This window comes from Haliotis asinina, chromosome 11 (assembly GCF_037392515.1).
Source record: "Haliotis asinina isolate JCU_RB_2024 chromosome 11, JCU_Hal_asi_v2, whole genome shotgun sequence".
Taxonomy (NCBI): domain Eukaryota; kingdom Metazoa; phylum Mollusca; class Gastropoda; order Lepetellida; family Haliotidae; genus Haliotis; species Haliotis asinina.
In genome coordinates this window covers 33160596-33182258 of record NC_090290.1, presented here as the reverse complement: position 1 = coordinate 33182258, position 21663 = coordinate 33160596, and the positions used below count along the sequence as shown (strand labels likewise).

At 39.5% G+C, this 21663-nt stretch overlaps 2 protein-coding genes and 1 pseudogene across 3 annotated transcripts in view; 1 reads left to right on the top strand and 2 right to left on the bottom strand.

The window, feature by feature from the left end:
* LOC137256598 (uncharacterized) overlaps positions 1-1094 on the bottom strand; it is an 89441-nt gene extending 88347 nt beyond the window's left edge. The window contains exons 1-2 of the mRNA XM_067794473.1: positions 1057-1094; positions 376-479 (exon numbers count right to left, since the gene is read on the bottom strand). Of these exons, the coding sequence (XP_067650574.1) occupies positions 376-467 (92 nt within the window). The 5' untranslated portion in view covers positions 468-479; positions 1057-1094. The remainder of the gene's footprint in view (positions 1-375; positions 480-1056) is intronic.
* Positions 1095-8020: 6926 nt separating this feature from the next.
* Positions 8021-11476, top strand: LOC137255834 (uncharacterized; annotated as a pseudogene).
* A 317-nt stretch (positions 11477-11793) lies between these two features.
* LOC137255765 (coiled-coil domain-containing protein 34-like) overlaps positions 11794-21663 on the bottom strand; it is a 42741-nt gene continuing 32871 nt past the window's right edge. For both annotated transcript variants that reach the window (XM_067793287.1, XM_067793286.1), the window contains exon 4: positions 11794-14014. In XM_067793287.1, the coding sequence (XP_067649388.1) occupies positions 13869-14014 (146 nt within the window). In that variant the 3' untranslated portion in view covers positions 11794-13868. The remainder of the gene's footprint in view (positions 14015-21663) is intronic.

The following is a 21663-nucleotide window of genomic DNA, read 5'->3' as shown; positions in this document are numbered from 1 at the left end:
TGACGTCACCACTGTTGATGACACAACAAAACAATTGTTTACGTGTCAATACGCAGTGAATAGTCTTGCAGTTTCCGGGAATCTAATACCATTTGATCATTTTTTTCATCCCATCAGATTACAGAACACAGTGACTTTTGGTTTACAATGTCACTTAACCTGAAAACGGTATTGGGTATCTGAGAAAATGTTTCTCTGGTTCAGGATAAATAAGTTATTGGGAATATTGTGCAATAGTCATGATAGTATGGATACATTTGTTCAATGATGCATTCCATGTGTGTGTGTGTGTGCGTGTGTGCGTGTGTTATGGTAAAGACTCATTCATGAACTTGCATAATATTTGTTTACAAAATATTAATAAACAACAGCTACCTTTTCCTTCCACTGATAGGTTGGCAATTTTCCTTGTCAGGCTTCTGAGCTGTTTTCATTGCTCTTGCACTTTTACTTTTTGTTGATGACATTATCACCTGAACCTGAAAAGAATGGCAGAGGTTATCTTACACATACTATTCACAACAAAACGCACTTCTTGTGGACTTCTGAAGAACCTTTCTGATATTCTTACCACTGGGTACCAGTCGAATCACTCCGGCTATAAAATGCGTCAACAAATTTGGTCAAATATTGTAGCTGAGCACCATTCGACTGGTACTCGTAGCAGCTGATTACTTCCCTTTGAAATAGCCACAAAGTCCAAACGACACTACCAACTGTTTTGCATCGACAATGTGTACAATATTAAGGGATCGATGGAATGTTACATCTTTAAACCCTTTCAAACAAGAACTAATCGTTAGAATAATTTATAAAACATCCAAAATTCATTCAACTCTGTCGCTAAAAACCAAACACTGCTAAATGAAATAGCATTCGATCGTCATGAGTCAATATTAGGGGGCCGATTCAAATGTTTTATTGCACATGAAGTTCATTTGTATCAATCCAAAATCATTGTAAGATTTATCATGGAATCCTGAGTAACTAAATAAAAGGTAAATTGTCTCAATAAACTAATTCTATTCATATTTTGTAGTATTTTCGATTGCCTACCTTCGGCCTCCGACATTGAATTTCCCACAGTGTTTGAGCTAGCCAATAGAAATCAAACTACGTGTCACGTGATACAAACAAGCTTCTGCATAAAATGTAGGGCAAGTGTTTCACACATATGTAAATGCATTTAGAGAGTCACAAAAGTTGAGTTTCATTAAGATGCTCACTGGCAAACGGCGAAATAGTATAATAGTGAAACAGTACACTTCTTTTCAGAAACTTCGTATTTATTGTCAAAGGAGTTTGCTTTAATTTCGTCTGCTATAATACTAGGGATAATCAGATAAGAACCGATTAAAATGGGAACAAGTCAAAGGGACCAAAATTTGAAAAGTCAATAGGGCCATATATTTCAAAGCTTTTGAAAACAGGACAAGATTAGAAGAAATTCATTGCATGTTGTTCCAGTAGTTCTAATCCTAAACATCTGAGATCGTGTGTCTCTGTGTTGTTTATTTTAAACGGTAAAACGGTATCCTCAGTAATAGTAGAACCGCGTCATTTTCCCATCCTTTCGCCATACCGTAATATAGTCCATAAATTCCGTATTTCAGAACCCAGTATACTGGAAACGAGACTGTTCTGTAATCAGTGTTTTGATTTGCCGGGATGATCCTCCCTACTCATGCACAGAAGAACTGCCGGGTTACCAGTAAAACAAGTCCTTGGGTATAGTTATCAGAACCAGACGAATTCAGTAGGCTTAGTAATACTATCCTGGGTAGAGTAACCAGTTCTGTTTGTAATGGAGTTATCAGGACTACCCGTAGTAGAGTGTACAGACGGACTGATGGGGATTTATCTTCTGATACAGTTAAACATGTTTCTGGGTTAATGAACGCTGATTTGGATCCATCATAGTTCTTGAGAAAATAGGAGGAACTGCATGTGTTGGTGCCAGCTTTGGGTCAATATGTATAACAGTCTTTGTTTAAACGCATAAAAATATTTTATCGTTACTGTTGTGTTGTGTCATCCATACAGAAGAAAATCCATAAATATATTCAGGGACAAACGTAATTGTGACATGGGATTTTGTCACCGGTAACCTATATAGTTAATGATTTTTTAGGATGTGAACCAGAAAACGCGTATATATGTTGAAAGAAACGCAAACAATCGAATCACATGAAATATCCCATTCGTAACTATTCTTTCCGTGACCTACAAGCTTGGCGGAATGACACGAGTAGTTACGAATGGAAATATCCAAGAAGCAAGACATATTCGAGCAAATAGATGAGGTCAGTAATGTTCAGTTTAAGATGCCAGACAACCATCTGCTTATCGTTTCCACTTACTCCAGTCTTAAGAGTGAGTTTGGTTTTACGCCGTTTTTGGCAAGTAATGTTCCAGTAATCACTACCAGGGACACCAGAAATGGGTTTCACAGATTGTACCCATATGGGGAATCGAACCCGTGTCATCGATTTGACGAGCGAACGCTTTAACTATACATAGGCTACCCCACCGCTCTTGGAACCTTAAATGCAGAAGTCAGTGTGTGAGTTTAGTTTTACGACGCACTCAGCAATGTTCCAGCTATGGCCGCGGTCTTTAAATAATCGAGTCTGGACCAGACATTCCAGTGATTAACACATGAGCATCGATCGTCCATATGACATAATATATGTGTGTCTGCGACGAGGTCCACATGTCGAAATCTGAAACATATCTACATGGCATTGCTCATGGTGCTATGCGGATATTTCCCATAATTCCAGAATCGACTTTGATGATGATTTAGACATTTTACGAGCGCTGTTCGCTCACGACCCCCAAACGAGTGAGTGAGTTTAGTTTTACGCCGCACTCAGCAATATTCCAGCTATATGGCGGCGGTCTAAATAATCGAGTCTGGACTAGACAATCCAGTGATCAACAACATGAGCATCAATGTGCGCAATTGGGAACCGATGACATGTGTCAACCAAGTGAGCGAGCCTGACCACCCGTTCCCGTTAGTCGCCTCTTACGACAAGCACAGTCGCAAGCATGGATTGCTGAAGGCCTATTCTACCCCGGGCCAAATGTGTGTAGAAATAATACATATTTCAGGCATATTTTACAAAACTTTATAATATTTTAATTGTCATTCTAAGCAATCACATAATGGGAAACACGGTAGAATGTGTAAATGATTAAATACTTTTTCACCGAACAGGGTGCTCCTTCACACGCACAATGAGGAAAGGAGTGAGTGAGTGAGTTTTAGTTTTACGCCGCACTCAGCAATATTACAGCTATATGGCGGCGGTCTGTAAATAATCGAGTCTGGACCAGACAATCCAGTGATCAACAACATGAGCATCGATCTGCGTACTTGGGAACCGATGACATGTGTCAACCAAGTCAGCTAGCCTGACCACCCGATCCCGTTAGTCGCCTCTTACGACAAGCTGAGTCGCCTTTAATAGCAAGCATGGGTTGCTGAAGGCCTATTCTACCCCGGAACCTTCACGGGTAAATGAGGAAAGGAAGCCAAATATACGAGTATATAGTATTTCGAGCATGTGGGTCCACACTGTACAAATAATTGTTTGAGAGCACTATTCTTTTGTACTAATCTGTTTTTTTCTCATTTCGACTGTGTAGATGTGAAGGTATATATATTTCAATATACATATTTTAATAATATGTCAATACCTTTGTAAAGTTGTAAAGATGAAGGAAAACCAAGTTCTATGGACAGCAAACTTCTTCACTGCAATGAGTGCGACGTTTCGGCGCAGGTACCAACACCATTACAAGTGACTTCCACGCGTCCCTAGTACTCCAGCTACTTACTTACTGATTATAATCTCTTTGTACATCAAAGTCATCAGTTGAATACACTCATGCTGAGTGATCGGGTTCGATTCCCTATATGCATGTCTACTAGGCGTGACATCCTTTTCTGAAGTTATTCCTATGTCCCGATATTGCTGAAACATGGCTACTCGCAGTATTTAAACAACGTAACATAAATGAGAAGAGTGATGTAGTATGCTTATCCACTACTCATTTCTTTCATACGCAGAAACCGTGTTACATTCTCTGTTCTGGCCGACAAGGACCATTTGTTGATAAAGTAGTGGAATAACTAGGTCACTAGTTCGTATATGGTTTTCGATAATCGGTGTATTAAGTGTCAAAAGATGTGAAATATTCTTCACCTTTACTTACCTGGGACGCCATTGTCGCCTTGATGTGCAGTAGATGCCGACATGGGTGCAGTTGTACAAAACAACCTTTGTGTTAAGACTACCTTAAGTCTCTGGTAAGGTATGGGAGATCAGTTCACCTTAACGCTAAGATCGCATTGTGCAGCGGTGCCAAGGGACAAAGGACTTTCCGAGGGATTCCGAGGCAAGAGGATAACTAGAAGACCCCCAGAGGAGCACAGGAACTATGTTTTCTGCACTTGAGCGCTGTGCCTCTCCCGCCAACGTGACCATTTCGCCCTACGGATGCAAGGTGCTTCTTTGGAAAGGAGGACGCAGCCACAGGGCGTCCCCGTGATAAAGAAGGCAAAGACTCGATCCAGCCTGAAGATGTATGCACTGTCAGCAAACAACAACTTGCAGACGTCCTATATCCTTCAATGGATCACCGTTTCCTTCTACGGAAATCTGATGTGTTGGAGGTTATCGTGGTCTCTGGCATTGTCCTACGTGCCCAAACTATTCCTATGCAGGAGTTTAATGGACATGGATGGGCTATGCAGTGTTTCCATTGTCCGCCTGTCTATGGAATGGACTTGACCGAAAAATAGAAACAAATACGTATGGAAAATGTATGCCAGTTATTGTACAAACAGAAACCAATAATTTGACTGAAAGTTCATTGTTATGCTCGTCAAAATTTCAAATGACAAATCACAGCTCATTCAAAAAGTGCACAAAGAGTGACATGATTAGACAGGAGTCGTCATCAATAGCAAGTGTGGCGCCTCTGGGAATTCATACACGCCAACAAATGTCTATTTGTTGACGTCAGTCGGGGGATGACGTTTCGTCGGTCTAAGAAAGTCAGTTCAAGTTCCTGTCAAATCCCTGGAGGTTATGCAACCTGTCTCAGCAGACGATTAAGACGACCTCAGAGATGTTCAGTGGGGGTTCATGTCTGTAGAACGCACTGGCCAAGACATTACGCTGACGTTAACGTTGTGCAGGTATTCTCTGTGTGATGCCTTGACCTTGCCTGGCTGCAGTTGAATGATCCAGCCAGCTGACATTGTGAAGCACTCCATACTGGCTACAGTCTTGGCAAATTCGTAGTGCTATTATTTTATTAAATTACTCCATGCTTGCTCTGTCCATTTATTCCACAATCGTCCACGTGCATTTGGACCAAAGTCACACGATCACGTTTTTCACGTTTTGAAAAATGCACGATTTGCACGAAGTTTTCAGACAGCTGCGTTGTTATCGGGACCATGTTACGTTTTGGAGAATGTTTTCTACCTGGTGTACCATATAGCTGGAATCTTGCTGAGTGCGGCGTAAAACTAAACTCATTCACTCATTCCAGCAGAAGAGGTAGTGAGGGGCCTTTTTTCTTTACAAAATTTTCTCTCTGATTTTACGTGTCCAGCTTCAGCTACCATTGACCGTCTTCTAAAAAGATATGAATCCGCAAAACCACTTAAAATGCAACATATGCTATTTTATTGTAAATTATTGTTTTATTTCAGATTACTGCAGTGGCTGAAATGAGACATTTAATAATTCATGCATTTTAAACAGGTTTCTTGACTTCAGCTCATAACAACGCTGAAATATACTCCTCAAAACAAGAAACGCAAAGCCGGATTGTATGGTAAATTTCAAATTCATGTAATTCAGAAACTACTAGCAGTAGGAATGCGAAATTGCACAGACTTGAACAACATGACGGGACCCTTAGTTAGTGGCCAGTACAATTCCCAACGTCACAGGTACCGTTCCACACCGTCAGTAACTGGTGTGACCCCCGTGCGTGGCAATCACTGCTTGACATCTCCTGCCCACAGACAACATCAGATGTACGGATCACATCATCGGGAATTGCTGCCCACTCAGTGGTGAACGCATCAGCCAACTGGTGCAGTGTCTGTGGCTGGGGTTGTCGTCGTCGCACACGTCGATCCAATTCGTCCCAGAGATGTTCTATAGGGTTCAAGTCGGGGGATCTGCACGGCCATGGCATAACGTTGATATTGTTGTTGGTAAGGTAGGCTGTGGTGATGCGTGCTATATGCGGCCCGGCATTGTCCTGTTGAAAAACAGCGTTGACGTTGGCCATAATGGGGACGACGTGCGGACGCAAAATCTCGTCCACGTAGCGCTGTGCCGTCAGGTTGCCTCTCACCTGCACCAAATGTGTCCTAGCGTTGTAAGAGATGGCTCCCCACATCATTACCAAATTGTTCATGTCTCCTGCGGTAGACACGAACCCTTCCATCTGCTCTGCGGAGTAGGAATCGGGATGTTCCTCCATCGAACCTGAGGCAACACCCTGTGTGCCTGACACCATTTGAGTCGACGTTGGCGATGATCCGGTGTCAGATTGACACCTCGAACGGATCGTCTTGGACGCAACCCTGCCTGTCGCTGACAGTTCCGCACAGTCTGGTACGAGATTCTACGGTGGCCTGGTATTGCCGAGGCAGTAGAGGTGGCAGTGGTCGTTCTTTGACATAGGTGGCGCAACAGGATGTAGCGGTCCTGGGCTGGAGTCACCCTTGGTCTGCCGGACCTGGGTCGGTCACGTGTGGATCCCTGCTGCTAGTAGCGATTCCAGAGTCTGGCGCTAGGGGACACATTGAACAATCTGGCAACCTCAGATCTGTTTACGCCCACTTCCACTCGCCCAATAGCGTTTTTCCTCTGCGCTTCAGTCAGTCTTGGCATTATTCACGTATGGCTGGCAGTTGTAACCGAAGTGGAGGAAATTCGGGAACCCTACATTTTTATAGAGCTGGTTGTGCATGTTGCACGTGCAGAACATGAACTTGCCGCGGTGACTCAAACAGACACAGTTGCGTTTTGGCGATTTGTCGCTTTTACACATGTCTGTTGGAAATGTGTGACCTTAACGAACATTGTTTGATGAAAATGCATTCCTTAGGCTGTCTCGAGCCATACATTGAGCTTTTGTAACACAAAATTTCCATTTGCATTCATTAATCGGGTATATTTCCGTTTTGGGTTTCTTTTTTTTGAGGAGTTTAGTTCATAGTGCGCTGATTGATGTTCATGATGTTGATCACTGGATTGTCTGGTAGAGATTTGATTATTTACAGACCGCCACAATATTGCTGGAATATTGTTGAATGCTGTGTAAAACTAAACTCACTCACCCACTCAAACATAAATAAAAGTAAATAACTATATAACTCTCAATCTGAGTTTTAATAGTGTATGAAATGTATCTTTCCATGTTTATCATCATGTCTGTATATACACTTTGCACTCCGTATAGTCTTGATCACAATATATCTTATTTTCAGTTCACATGTACTCCATCGTCTGCAATGGCAGCCACGTATTTACACGTGTTGCTGAGCCATGCGTAGGACATGTAATCAGATGTGCCGTACTATACTGTATGATGATACCTCATGTCATGTAAATGACACACCCACCCCATATTTCGTTTCGCGAAATTAATTTTTTGAACTTCATCTGCCGTGGCAAATGTAACCAGTAGAAGATGTTCGTTAGAGGTCACCAATGTACCGGAAGAAGACAATCGGTCTGTACGACGAATCTGGAAAAATGGAAAGCGAAAGTAGGAAAACTTACTCCCTGCTGTAGAAAATCGATAACGACCCTCTCTTGTTGTTATAACGTGTCTGGTAAGTACTAATAAACAACTGTACTGCTGATGTGTCACTGTGTCAAGTAAGTACGCTGTGCTATAAATCAATGCTGACGTTTCACTGCATCTGTTTGTACACAGTGTTATAAACAACTGTCCTGCTGACATGTCTGTATCTAGCAAGTACGCAGTGTTAAAAGCCACTGTGTGTCACTGTATCTGGTAAGTACACCGTGTTATAAACCACCGTATGTAAGAAAAACACTGAACTGTGGACATGTCACTGCATCTGTATGTAAACAGTGTTATAAACCACTGTACTGCGGACAAGTCTGTATCTGGCAAGTACACAGTGTTAAAAACCACTATGTGTCACTGTGTCTTGTTAGTACACCATGTTATAAACCACTGTGTGTCACAATATTAGGTAAGTATAGCATGTTATGAACCACTGTACTGCTGACATGTCACTGTATGTGGTATGTACACAGTGTTATAAACCACTGAACTGCTGACATGTCACTGTATCTGGTAAGTACACCATGTTATAAACCACTGTGTGTTACTGTATCTGGTGAGTACACAGTATAACAAATCACTGTACTGCTGACATATCACTGTGGTATGTACACGGTGTTAACCACTGTATGCTGACATGTCACTGTATCTGGTAGGTATACCATGTTATAAACCACTGTACTGCTGACATGTCAATGTATCTGGTAAGTACACCATGTTATAAACCACTTTATGTCGCTGTATCTGGTATGTACACAGTGTTATAAACCACTGTACTGCTGACATGTCAATGTATCTGGTAAGTACACCATGCTATAAACCACTTTATGTCGCTGTATCTGGTAAGTACACAGTGTTATAAACCACTGTACTGCTGACATGTCACTGTATCTGGTAAGTATACCATGTTATAAACCTCTGTATGTCACTGTATCTGGTAAGTACACAGTGTCATAAACCACTGTATGCCACTGTATCTGGTAAGTATATAAGTATATAGTATTGTGGAGAGTGCATGTTGTTATGTGGAGAGTGCATGTTGCTATGTGGTGAGTGCATGTTGTGATGTGGTGAGCGCATGATGTGATGGTATGGTGATTGTTGTAATGACATGAGTGCATGTTCTTAAATAAGTGCACTAGTGAGCAAAAGAGAGAGAACACCCTTTTTAATGATCGATAAACAAACCATGCAATTATTAAAGAACATTGTGAATCAACTTTCGACTGTAAAAAACACTTGCTGCCAATTTTGTAAGAGGCAACAATGTACAGTCTTTGCCCACTGTACCCTATGATAACAATGTTCCTGGGTCACCAAAGTGTTTCTGGTTGCCACGAAGGGGACATTGAGATCTGATACCTGCTGCAAGTAGACGTCATAACATGTTACATCAAATGATGACATGTCCTAGAGCAGTTGCCGCCATGCTGTGTGAAGATTACACAGATCATGATCCGCCTGTGGGGTTGTCACATGTGGTCTGCTTAATCGTGGCTTGTCTTGGGTTCTGTCAGTCTGCCTGGAATGCTAGAACAACCTAATGATGGTACCACGTGTACAGTTCAAGGCCCTTGCAATATGGCTGTTGTTGGTGCCCATCTGCCTCATACCTATGGTGCTCTCTCTCTTGCACTATTACCCGTGGCATAATTTCAGTAGTTTTCTATCAGTTTAGATGTATGGACACTAATTCGCTGCCTTCCATACCAGTTCTCAACAAGCATTTTTCAAAATCTCCAAGGTGCACGTTTTGCCATTTTTTGCAACTTCAACATGCTATGTTTGGGTGCATGATTAGTCAGCATGTGGGTGAAATGTTTCTGCAGAAAAGGATTTTACTTACTTGGACAACTTTGCCAAAAAATCAAAATAAAACATGTTCATTTCTTTTGCCCACTAGTTTATTATAGGGTCTTCAACTCAGGAAAGTATGCACACCGTTGGATGAACTATGTTGTGTGTAAGTATAATCCTGGGTCATGTGACAGTATCAGGTGTATGGTTGCCAGGTGTATGGTATGAAGGTGTATCATGTGGATGATGTTTGTGGACAAAATAAATATCTCTTGGTATGAAATGTCCAATATCACACTGTATTTGTTCTACCTGCTGTCAACAGCAATGACTAATAGACAACTTTTGCATAAATCTAAAATTTACTGATGTAATGTCCAGCTTATTTTACTTTAGATAATATTTATCTTCAGTTCCAGCTGTGTTGAAGAGCATATTGTGGAGGCAAGGTACCACCAGACCGTCCATCCAACAATGCCACCAGACATAACAGTCTGTGCCCAAAGTGTTGACGGTAATCAATTGACAGCTGATGTTAAATTGCTCCAACATCTTCAAGAACACCTCCACAAGTCATCAATAAAACTTTGAGGTACACAACCATGTCATCCACCAGAGGTAGATCTAATCCAAGCAATAAGACATCTCAGTCCAAGAAAGCTGGAAAATCCAAACAAGCACCTGTTGGTAACAAAGCTGGAGGTATAAGTAACCAACAAGGGACATGTGGTGGATTGTACAGATGTGAGGCCTGTAACAAGGGATACCTTAGAGGTCTGGCTTCTCTACACATCCACCAACGCCATCAATGCCCTGTTCTTACTCGATCCAACTTGTTTCACTGTGATCAGTGCGGACGTGGGATCTTCAGGGGGAAGAGCAGCCTTGATCTTCATAAGCGGAAACTGTGCACCCAGGCTGGTAGAGTGGCATTCATGCCAGTTGTAGAAGGTGCGGGAGGTTCACCTTACGAAGAGGAATGGGAAGATGAGGAAGAGGAAGGGGAAGAAAGGGAGGAAGACAATGAGGAAGAAAGGGAGGAAGACAATGAGGAAGAGGAAGGGGAGGAAGTAGATGATGACAATGGTGGTGATAACACAAATTACTAGAACAGGATGACACTTCAAAAGGTTACCTTCAAAAACTTCATAGTATTAAGGATATGCAAGCCTAAAGCATTAACATGAAAGCAAAATGATTGATGTGGTGCTAGATACAATACTGAAATCAGTCACTGAGAGGCAGTGAGGTACATGTTATAGAGTGACAGATAAAGTTCTGTAGGAATGTTCAGTGCCTCTCCATATTTTTGAATGTATGATATATTGTCTCGTGTGTCATTCTGTGGTATTGCATGATTGAGTTTCTCTCTGCTTTGAATACTTCAACTACATAACAGCTTATCAGGTACATGAATGGGAGGAGAGAACACAGAGACCCTGGTTGTAGCTAGATGAAGAGGTTAGTACTGACAAACTTATCTCATATTAGACTCACTATCAAACCGTTAACATGTCATACTCTCTGTATATAATTCTGTCTCTGGAAGATTAATATCAAATTTGCAGGTAATGTTTGGAATTAGTGGACTTTTCACTGTACATAGACACTTTACAAAGCAAAGTAAAAACAAAGAAATAAAAATATTTCTTTGTCAGCATATGTGGATTGATTAACTGAAGCATAACAATAATGCATACATATCGCTGGTGTTAGTTTCTCTCATCCCACCACACATGTATCAGTTAAAATAGTTCAAATGTTCGATGCTACCATATGCATGTGTGTTAAAAAAAAAGAAAGAGATAAACCATTGCTCATCCAAGGGATGCTGTTCTGTCAAACAGTACGTTGCAGCAATTTGTGTGTAAGAAAAATGTTTACCAGTATGTTCTGGCATGGTCTGTTTGCCATGTTCCCAGACCCTTCATGTTGGCCTCTTGAAGCTGTTGGGTCAAGGTGATGGCAGGCTCAATCCTATACAGGGTGCCTGTAGGAATTGAATTCATCAGTTCGAGGAACAACTAAGAGATGCCACGCTGTACAATAAATTGTGGCAACCCAGCATTTTATTGGTAGAGGGGAAGTCACTTGAAAACTTGATAAACATCATCACAAAAACACAGCACAACAACAGTATTCCCAGTATTTATTTTTCGGCTCCTGTCCAATACATTCACAGATATCACAGACATTGCTTGTCACAAGGGCCAACTAGATACACACATGAAGAGCAACAGGTACTCATGTACTCACTCATAGCACATATGATATGGATAAATATGCACAAACATCCATAGAAAATACAATTTAACCTTCAAAATAGGTAAGATGTATTTATATGGGTTTTTACTTGCATACTTAAGTTCTGTTTCAAACACATGCCAGAAAAGTTTGACAATTCTAGTCAACAAAGATAGTAATTTTTTATTCAGAAATCCAGAACTACCAAAAGGTACCAGTACACCAGTAGGTCTGTCCATGTGCCAAGTTTGAAGAAACATTGAACGGTTTTAGAGTTCTGCTCCAGAAAAGACAAATTTTATGTGCACAGGCGCATGGACGCAGTGCATTTTAATACCCCTGCTAATTGCGTTGCGGGGGTTAATAACTGCTTTTCAGAATGAGTTAGGAAATTTGTGTCAGCCTCCACTGTCTGTAGATTAGTATTTTAGCTACAGATAATCTGATAGATTGAAACATGACATTGACAAGTTAATGCATATAATGCCCTTACACCAAATTCCCTCATTTCCACACAAACACTAGGATATATGTTTTGTGTTTGGTTTACATATCAAACCTCTCAAAATTACACAAATGAAACATGACTTTTTGTTCCTATGCAACTGGCTATTTTTATTTGTACAAAACATCACACCACCACTGGAGGTGAGGTAAACCTGTGTTTCATTTCACATGTATTACTTTCTGTTTTACTTTCCTAAGAATTCTTTTATGAGGTTTTGCTAATGGGGATGTGTACACAGAAAAATCTTAAGCAGCATTTTAAGAGAGCTTTGACTAAATGAATTATCTCCCTTTAAGTATATGAGGCAATGGAGACCAGGACTAAAATGCTGCCCCAAACTGATATTGTTGATATCAGTAATACAAGTCAATAACAAGATACAACTCTTTGTATGCAAGAGTATAGGGGTATGACATTTAACACTGGGTAGAGAGATTTCTGTCTGAGACAAAACAAACAAGCAAGAGATGTCAACAAAATGGACGGAATATACAAACATAAATATGTCAAGTCTCAACACAAAACAGTTCAATCCATGTCTGCATATTAAATCAGATTTGTACAACTGAAATCAGGAACATCTGTTTTCTACATACTACAATTACCTTATCATACCATGAAAGTTTTGTAAACCCCTGCACTCACCATATATACCCAGATCCCAGATATCCAGAAACCTCACCTTCCAGTCAATTTTCATTAAAACAAAATCTCTTAAATTACTAAGAAACTTTCTAAAACGAATATGCAGTTTCTGTGCACAGATGGTAAATTTTACAAACCAGTCTGCTAAATCTACAAAAAAAATATCCCTATGAAACTTGATCTTTTGCTGACCATGTGAAGTGAAACCCCAGAGTCACATGTGTTATGACACATGACAAGGTCTGCTAATCCGGATTAATGACCGATCAGGTGGGTAGTGGTGGTGATTAGAAGATTAGTAGACCTATCTGACACTGAGTGAATTGTAACTGGCATATCAAAACAACCACTGCTTGGGGTTTGGGGTTTGGGGAGTTATTTTGAACCAGAAGTGATGCTCGCCACCATTTAACAGAAAAGCATGGATAACAGATATTCAGTTATCCAGATGACATACGCAAAATGTGTTCAGGTATTTAGGATCTCACTGTCCCCAGATCTCTGATTTTCATAAGATGGAAACAAATACATCCACAAACAAACAAAAAGAAAATAATACAAAAATCCCCCAAAATATATTGGTCTGAACTGATATTATAAATGAAACCACTTCAGTTTCAAGGCATGATATTTACAGGAGAAGTATTTGAGTCTGAAAGGTATATCTACTGAGCCCTCACATCACCAATGATAACTAGTGTCATATGAAGGTCACTATGATCTATAATTAACCATCATATCACAGAGAGATGGCTCCTGTCTAAAAACAAATGAACAAAATGAAATACCAGAGCAAAGATATACACATATCTGTTCAGTAATACTTATTTGGATTCCAGACATATTTCTTTGGCTTTGACTTCTTTGGCTTTTCACTCTTCACTCTAGGTATGTGTATGGGTTGCCATGGTAGTGGATTGTAGAAGGATGGTGTTGGGTATGCTGCAGTGTCATGGTAACCTGAAACATTGATTGTCAACTTCAGTCAGAGTGGACACAAAGAATACAGCATAATATACAGGACAAAGCAATAAGCTACAAAACATCTTACCTCACACATAATGTAATTTTTATGATAAAATTGATATTTTATACTTATCCTGACGCATGCTATATACCCTTTAAATCATGGGTCAGGATAAGGAAAAACTGCATTGTTTTTCTGTTTCACGAAACTGATACAATGTATCCCAGCAGGGGGAACTGAAAGCTTCTACATAAAACTCCACGTCAAGTGAAACCACTAACAACTTTGCCCTCCTGATGTAAATGAATGATGCATGGATTTAATTTGATGTCAGCTTTCTAAAATGATTTGGTTCTGCTTTTTATTAACTTGGTTTGGAAATGGGTATCTTAGCTAAAGAAAAACCAAAATTACAAATATACCACCAACAGTACAACCTGTTTGGTGTAACTACCATGGTGCACAGAAATGAATGTATGAAATACTGATGCTGAATAAATACAAATTCACCTGCATTGATCTTCATGGACAGAAGCATGACACTGAAGTAACATACGTAATTTTTGTTCACTGTGATTCACAGGAATTTATCAAAATATAATTTGCTCTCATTTAGAAGATAGCATTCCTAATGTAGCAAGTTCAGGACAAGATATTTTAAGTTGCTCACTGGTCATGAGGGTACATCAACCAATGGACCCTGAGAGACCAGTAAACAATGTCTTTATCTGACCGGACACCTCAATGTTAATTTTGAACTGTTTGAAGCACAGTCATCACTTCATAATAAGGAGTACCAGAGTTAGGCAATTAGTCAAAACAAGCCAATACTAAGGACAGACCACAAGAAAAACAAAGTTGGAGTTATCTCCCTTCCACCTATTTGCATTTGCAAAACATCAGTAATTTCCATTTGTTTGGACTGTATCCAAAGTTTCCAAATTAATATAGCACATGAAGTATGTTCCAGCAACCTTCATTTTGACATGATTCTGGACTTGGAAATTGACATGAAAAAGAACCTCTGTCCTGAACACCAAAGAGAATTCTCAGCACTTGATACTTGTTTCACATTAAATGTTTGCTGAAAATAAAACTCAACAAAACAATACCTGCACTGTCAAAGATGGGTCAAAGGAAGTATGATTCAAAGTGTCATAAAATACTGTATATTCATCTTTAAGTCTCCAACTAACAAATTTTATCATAAAAACTCCAAAACTAACACACTTCTTGTTGTCAATTCATGTACTGCCTATTCAGTTTCCTGTAAGTTCCATAATCAATGAAAATGACACGAAGAAAATCAGTATAAAGACAGATGTTGAGGATGTCATGATTCACCAATTACTGTAAATTTTTGCGAAAATTGAGAATGACTTGAGCTCGCAAAAATATCATGACGCAGTTTGCTGGTAGAATGCAATGAATAATCAGCAAACAACCTGTCCTACCTTCACTTTACTATTCGCCAGTAAATATATTTAACAGATCTAGATAATTTAATAGATCTAGACAATACATTTATTAAGCAATGACAACGTGAAGAATTACTAATTACTAGCATTACTAAGTACTCACGTGTCACATGTCAAACAATGGATACCTGAACAAAAGTTACTCAGTCAGTACATCTAATAGTCCAGACAGCCACCAACCATGCAACACACATTTCTTAGAGACTGTGTGAAAGGCCAAGACCATCCAGCGGGCATGGATAGGTTTCATGACACTTATCTGGAGATCAACAGCTTCGCCGACACTGACTACCCTATTCCTTCATCAGTGCCAAAGTATTAGAGTCATTCCATTTAATTTAATCCCTTTGAACTGTTTTAAGCTTATCTGGCCTCTGCAGCAAGTGTTGTTTTTAGGAAAACATCACTGATTTCATACATGTGGAAGTACTCCACTGAATGGTGTTCAAGATTAGCGGCAAACTTTAATATGTGATTGGATTTACAGATAAAACTTTCAGATGCAAGTAAGCTTTCAAACTGTCAAACTAAGTCGCGAAAATATCGTGCCGTAAAAACGTCTGTTGGTCGCCACTTGAAAAATTTCATGACGCAAAAATTTCATGATTTACAGTATATCAATAATTTTTCTCAGCAATACAATATACAATACATACCTGTAATTGACTCATATCTTAACCCTGTTCAAATTATCATTTTTGTGAACCCATTCTTTTGTTTCCATTTAAAAGTACACGTGTATTTTTCATGCTGGGAATTTGTCATTTTATTCAACAACAGAAAATACTTATGTTGACACTGTAGTTTTTTCTGAAAAAAAACTGCTGATGGAAATGAGTCATTCACATCAGGTATTTGAAACATGAGACAAAACATTAAAGAAGTTTCAAGCTCCTTAAACGTGTTTATGGTTTATACAATATAACAATTCATCCAAAATTGTTATGAAATATGTGTCACAATAGCATTACACCGTGAACAAAATATTGTGATGAGTATTGTATTGGGAGAAGGTCATTTCATGAAATCTCTAATAAAATAAATTCTGCATACAGATATGCTGGTGAGATTCTGTGTTCAGCTTGTTTCATGACATCCTCATGATGAGAGCGTCATCAGCCTTGGATACCATCATAATGTCTGCATCATCTCCAGGTCACTACCTACCCAATGTACATACAAGCTGTGCCACTAGTTTGACCTGTTGTCATTAGTTACAGTGTTGACAGTTGTTACAACATTCTCTCAAAGCTGGCAAATATTTAGGAACCAAACGAGAAAGATGATCTGCACTGCCTAGAAACAAGGATACAATAGAAACTCCTTAGAATGCTTACATGCTAAATGAGTTATCGCTTGAGGGCAAATTCAATATCTGAAATAAAGCTTTTCACAGAACAGTCAGAAATATCAATAATATAACAGCATTTCCCTCCTAGTAAAAGTTCACAGATAATACTAAATGCTATTGAACTACCGCATACTCTAGCTCACAAATTATCAATATATTCCATGTGGTCATTATCTATCAACAGAATTCAGTAAGTTGCAATCAAGTTTTCACTAATGATTCAACTGCACCTGACGAGATTCCATGGCTAATGAAGGGTATTGATTGAGATACACTGTGATGTCTTGCGCTGTTGTGATTGCCAGTTTTGAAAGCACCGGTCAAGAGGATGCTTCAAGATGCTGTTGTTATGGTGATCTGTGTATATCTGGGTAGAACAAACTGTTACCATGTTGTCAGTCGACACAGATGACATCCACCATTAGTTGGGAGATATCTATCTGGCTCGGTTGTAACAGTTTATACTGTGAGGAGTCCTAGAGATGGTGTGCTTCGAAAGTAAACTGTCACCATCGTTAGTGGAAATTCGACAACTACACACGGAGGTTGTGACATTTATACAGGAAAGTGTTCTCGAGAACATGGTTCGTTGCAAGTGATCTATCACCATCGTTAGTGGACAGTAGACAACTACATGCAGAGGTTGTGACATTTACATAGAAAAGTGTTCTCGAGAACATGGTTCATTGCGAGTGAACTGTCACCATCACTAGTGGAGATTCAACAACTACATGCGGAGCTTGTGACATTTATACAGGGAGATGTTCTCGAGAACATGTTAAGTTGTGACTGAACTGCCACCATCGCTAGCTGAGATTCGACACCTACATGCGGAGCTTGTGACATTTATACAGGAAGATGTTCGCAAGAATATGTTAAGTTGTGGCTGAACTGTCACCATCATTAGAGATGAGTGACCTTCTAGCAGTCCAGGTGGTGACAGGTTTTACAGAAAGGGGTTCTGAAGATGCATTGTGAGTTGTGGATTATCTGTCACAATTGTTAAAGGGGAGTGCACATCTACCAGCCCAGGTGGTGGAAATGTTTACAGGAAATGTTCGGGGAACGCATGATGCCTTGTGGCAGATATGTTACCACTTGCACGTAAGTTTCAAAATTGTTATGACAAATTGTATATTCCAGTGACTGTTGTTTAACACTGTAGTCTACATTGTGGTCATACTGAAGTGTAAATGCGCTAAATGTGTGTAAGTGCTGAGTCATATGCTATAAGCATGGGATATTGGGAGCCTCTTCCCTCAAACAATATCCAGCAAGACCATGACATCATGATTGCAGATAGATGGTCTACCACCAACCTAAGGATCCTGTGTTCTTGTTTGTTGATAAACGCCACACTCCACTATATTTTAGCTATATGGCGGTCTATAATCAATCCAGTCTGGACCACACAATCCTGTGAACAACAGCATGAGCAGTTGGGAACCAATGACGTGTCAACCAAGTCAGCGAGCCTGACCACTTGATCCTGTTAGTGGCCTCTTATGACAAACATGGGTTACTGAAGATCAGTTCTAACCCAGATCTTCGCGGGTTTAAACAGCCTTTGGCCATAGTCAGGTAGACTTCTGTTCAGCCTTGAAAGCTAGAATATAAGACCAAAGGTCACAACACAAACTGTGCTACAAATGAGGCTCGAGGTGTTCAAGTCAGTGGACTCAAGTAGTTCTCACAGATGAATAAAGAACGGAACATATTCAGCTTTCATCGCATGCCCTGGACTACTTATTGTGTTCCATACTTGGAACAACTTCCATCGTTTTTCTGTCAGTCACTGGATACCTGAAACTCTGGATCCAACTGACCAGATCTGATACAGGTAACTCAAGGTCATGTTAACCTACTTAGCCTTCAATAGATGTCATCTCAACTTTACAGGTGAAAACAACAATCCATAGACACAGAAAATACTCCAACACATGCACTGCTATTCTTGTTCACACAAAATACAGAAACAGGACTGAGTATAGAAACAGATCTGACATATACCACAATAGTCTCATTCAAGCCATTGAAAAATCTCTAATAAACACCAACCAACACATATGTTTAAGCTGAAAAAAAAGTATGACTGCAATTAGACAGTAGAAGCACATCAGCATGACAACACTTGGTACATGTGCATGGAAGCTGAGATAATACATACTAAATAATTCACATTTCAACAAGCTATTTTATCTCTGAATGTAACAATCCATTTCCAAAAGCAATGTGAATGACTAATCAGGTATAAAAACAACTCTCATGCTCACTAAAACAATCTCATGCCGACAATTACCACTGATGTGTTTACTGGAGTAAACACAGGCCGAGGGAACTGAGAGTCGACAGGGAAGTTTAGATGTGTTCAATAATTAACCTGCTTGTGATGTTCAGTGATAATGTATACTGGGAGGATCAGCTTGTTGTCATGTTTCTATGACAACACTCGTGAGAACAGTATTATGGAGTAAATACCAGTAACAACTGCGTGAATAAACCATCATGGTGTGCTGGTTGCACGACACCAGACTTATAAATACATTGTTGCTATCTATGCTAGTTCTACAGTTTCCCTCACTCCAACCCTTAGAAAGCTATACAATTCCACATATGCAAAAACAACTTCAGTTTTCTTGACAAGCCAAAATTAATGTACCATAACAATATGTCTGATGTTATATCAATTCTGCTGTGATGTGAAATTTAAATGTATATTGTGCCAATGTCTTCTGCATTTGAGCCAGTCTGTCTAACATTCACTGTAGAAATGATGTGCTCAACTGTATCATAACTATCACAAAATACAATATTTTCAAATCAAGACTAGCAAATATACATATGATTTAGAAGTTTACTACTCAAAGATAATGTAGTGTACCATAATTCCTCCAATACTGACTTTCATGCCAAATCCTTTTATCTGAAGATATTATCTATTTACTTAATTTCATATTCTTTGTACAGCTGTAAGATCAACATAAACATTCCAGGAAATGTCTGGAAGGAGTGGACTTTTCTCTGTACTGACTTTGCACGAAGTGAAATAATGAAAAAAAAAGTCTACATTTTCCTCAGGTGCTGACCTTCCATCTCACTTGGGCTCTTTTCAACTTAATATTGAAAAGATACATATTCATAGGTAAACATTAGTCTACACTGATGAAGGCAGGGCTTGTAGTCCTTCACAACTCCTTCAGGTCCTGTGCATTTCCTCTGTCATCCATCTTCGCTGATCTTGGTGACAGAGCATCTAAGGTCTGGCTAAGAACTGTCAAAGATTTTTCACTCCACATTCACTAGTTTTCAAGACCTCAATTCAAGTTATTTTCTAGCCTGAACAAACCCTGTTCACGTATGGATGAATTCTCATTATGTTTCATGATACAACTGAGTGATGCCAAATCTCTTCATTAAAAAATTACACCATGAATGTCTGATTGCTGAGCGAGGATGAAGATGATGAACCTGATGAGGCAGCAATGGCAGTTTAATGCCACCAATAACTTTCAGGTGTTACGACACCGATAAAGTTTATCAACTCCTACCAACATGCTAATAACTTGGCATATTGCATAAGCCTAGGAATCAAATGCAGCACAAAATCCCCTAGTATCAATTAATCCTGATAATCGGATATGGTATTGAGGACAGCCATTAGATAATTAATTCCATGTTGTTTGAGCTCAGATCTGCTTAACAGTGTCAGGAAAGGATTGATAGGGCGTCACTTTGTGGCAGATCAATACAAGATGTTTAAGGCTGTCAGGAGATTCCTCATAATGTGCTGTCTGGTTCATCCTCCTCCGACAACAACTGGGACGGCAGTTTCACAGGTAAATGGTAGCTACATTAGTTGTGCAGGATTCACATGCTGGTCAGTGTTCTGAGTTGACACTAAGATGTTGGACAGCTGGTGGAAGTTAGAAGGGTACCAGCAGATCTCACAGCTCAGACTGCTCTTAGTGCTAAGGTAACTGTAACTTCCATACTTTACCCAGTCTTTGTACTTAAGTTATTTTGTACAATGGCAGCAAGACGTTGACTATTGTATAGTTAAAAGGGGACCATGCTCCACAATATGGTGTCCACAGAGAGGCTCCATCTCACGATCGTTGTTGGTGATTAATGTTAAACTGAGACATCTTCTGTCTGTAGCTAGGGTAATTAACCGCTAGATTGCTGGACATAAAATTTGTGTTTACAGACAGACTGGGCAATCAAAGGTTTGAATGAACTTGCTGATTGACCCATGTCTGGTCTCCCATAATGGTTTACGTGATGACAGACAATTCATCCTATATAATGGTTCAATGTATTGACCATTACCTGTGAGTGGACAGGAGTACATTCACCTTGAAGGTTAGAACAATGTGGCTCTAACCAAGTGTAACAGGAAAAGCTTTGTCAGCATGTCTGTGGTTACAACAATGAGGGTCTTTCTGTACAACTGGTTTTTTTTTTTTGTGAAACACTGTGGTCTATCACTAATAACAATGTATTATATTTTTTTTTCAGGATTTCACCTTTTATAATATGAGCCATCTTAAATCAAAATGTACTTTTCAACAGAAATTTATGCTTGTGTTAAGAGGCTAGTTTATATGGATAACATACAGTAGGATGTTTGAGTCATAATTATTTAACGTTGACTCTCATCTTCTTAGTACACCATGATAACAACTAACATAAGCCAGCTAGATTCAACATTCACTTATTTCTATCCTTCTCTGTGCACCATGTGTTTATTGCCAAAAAACTACTTTGTGAAAATCCATGTAAATTGTTTACTCTATTCTCTTGTTCTCTTTTC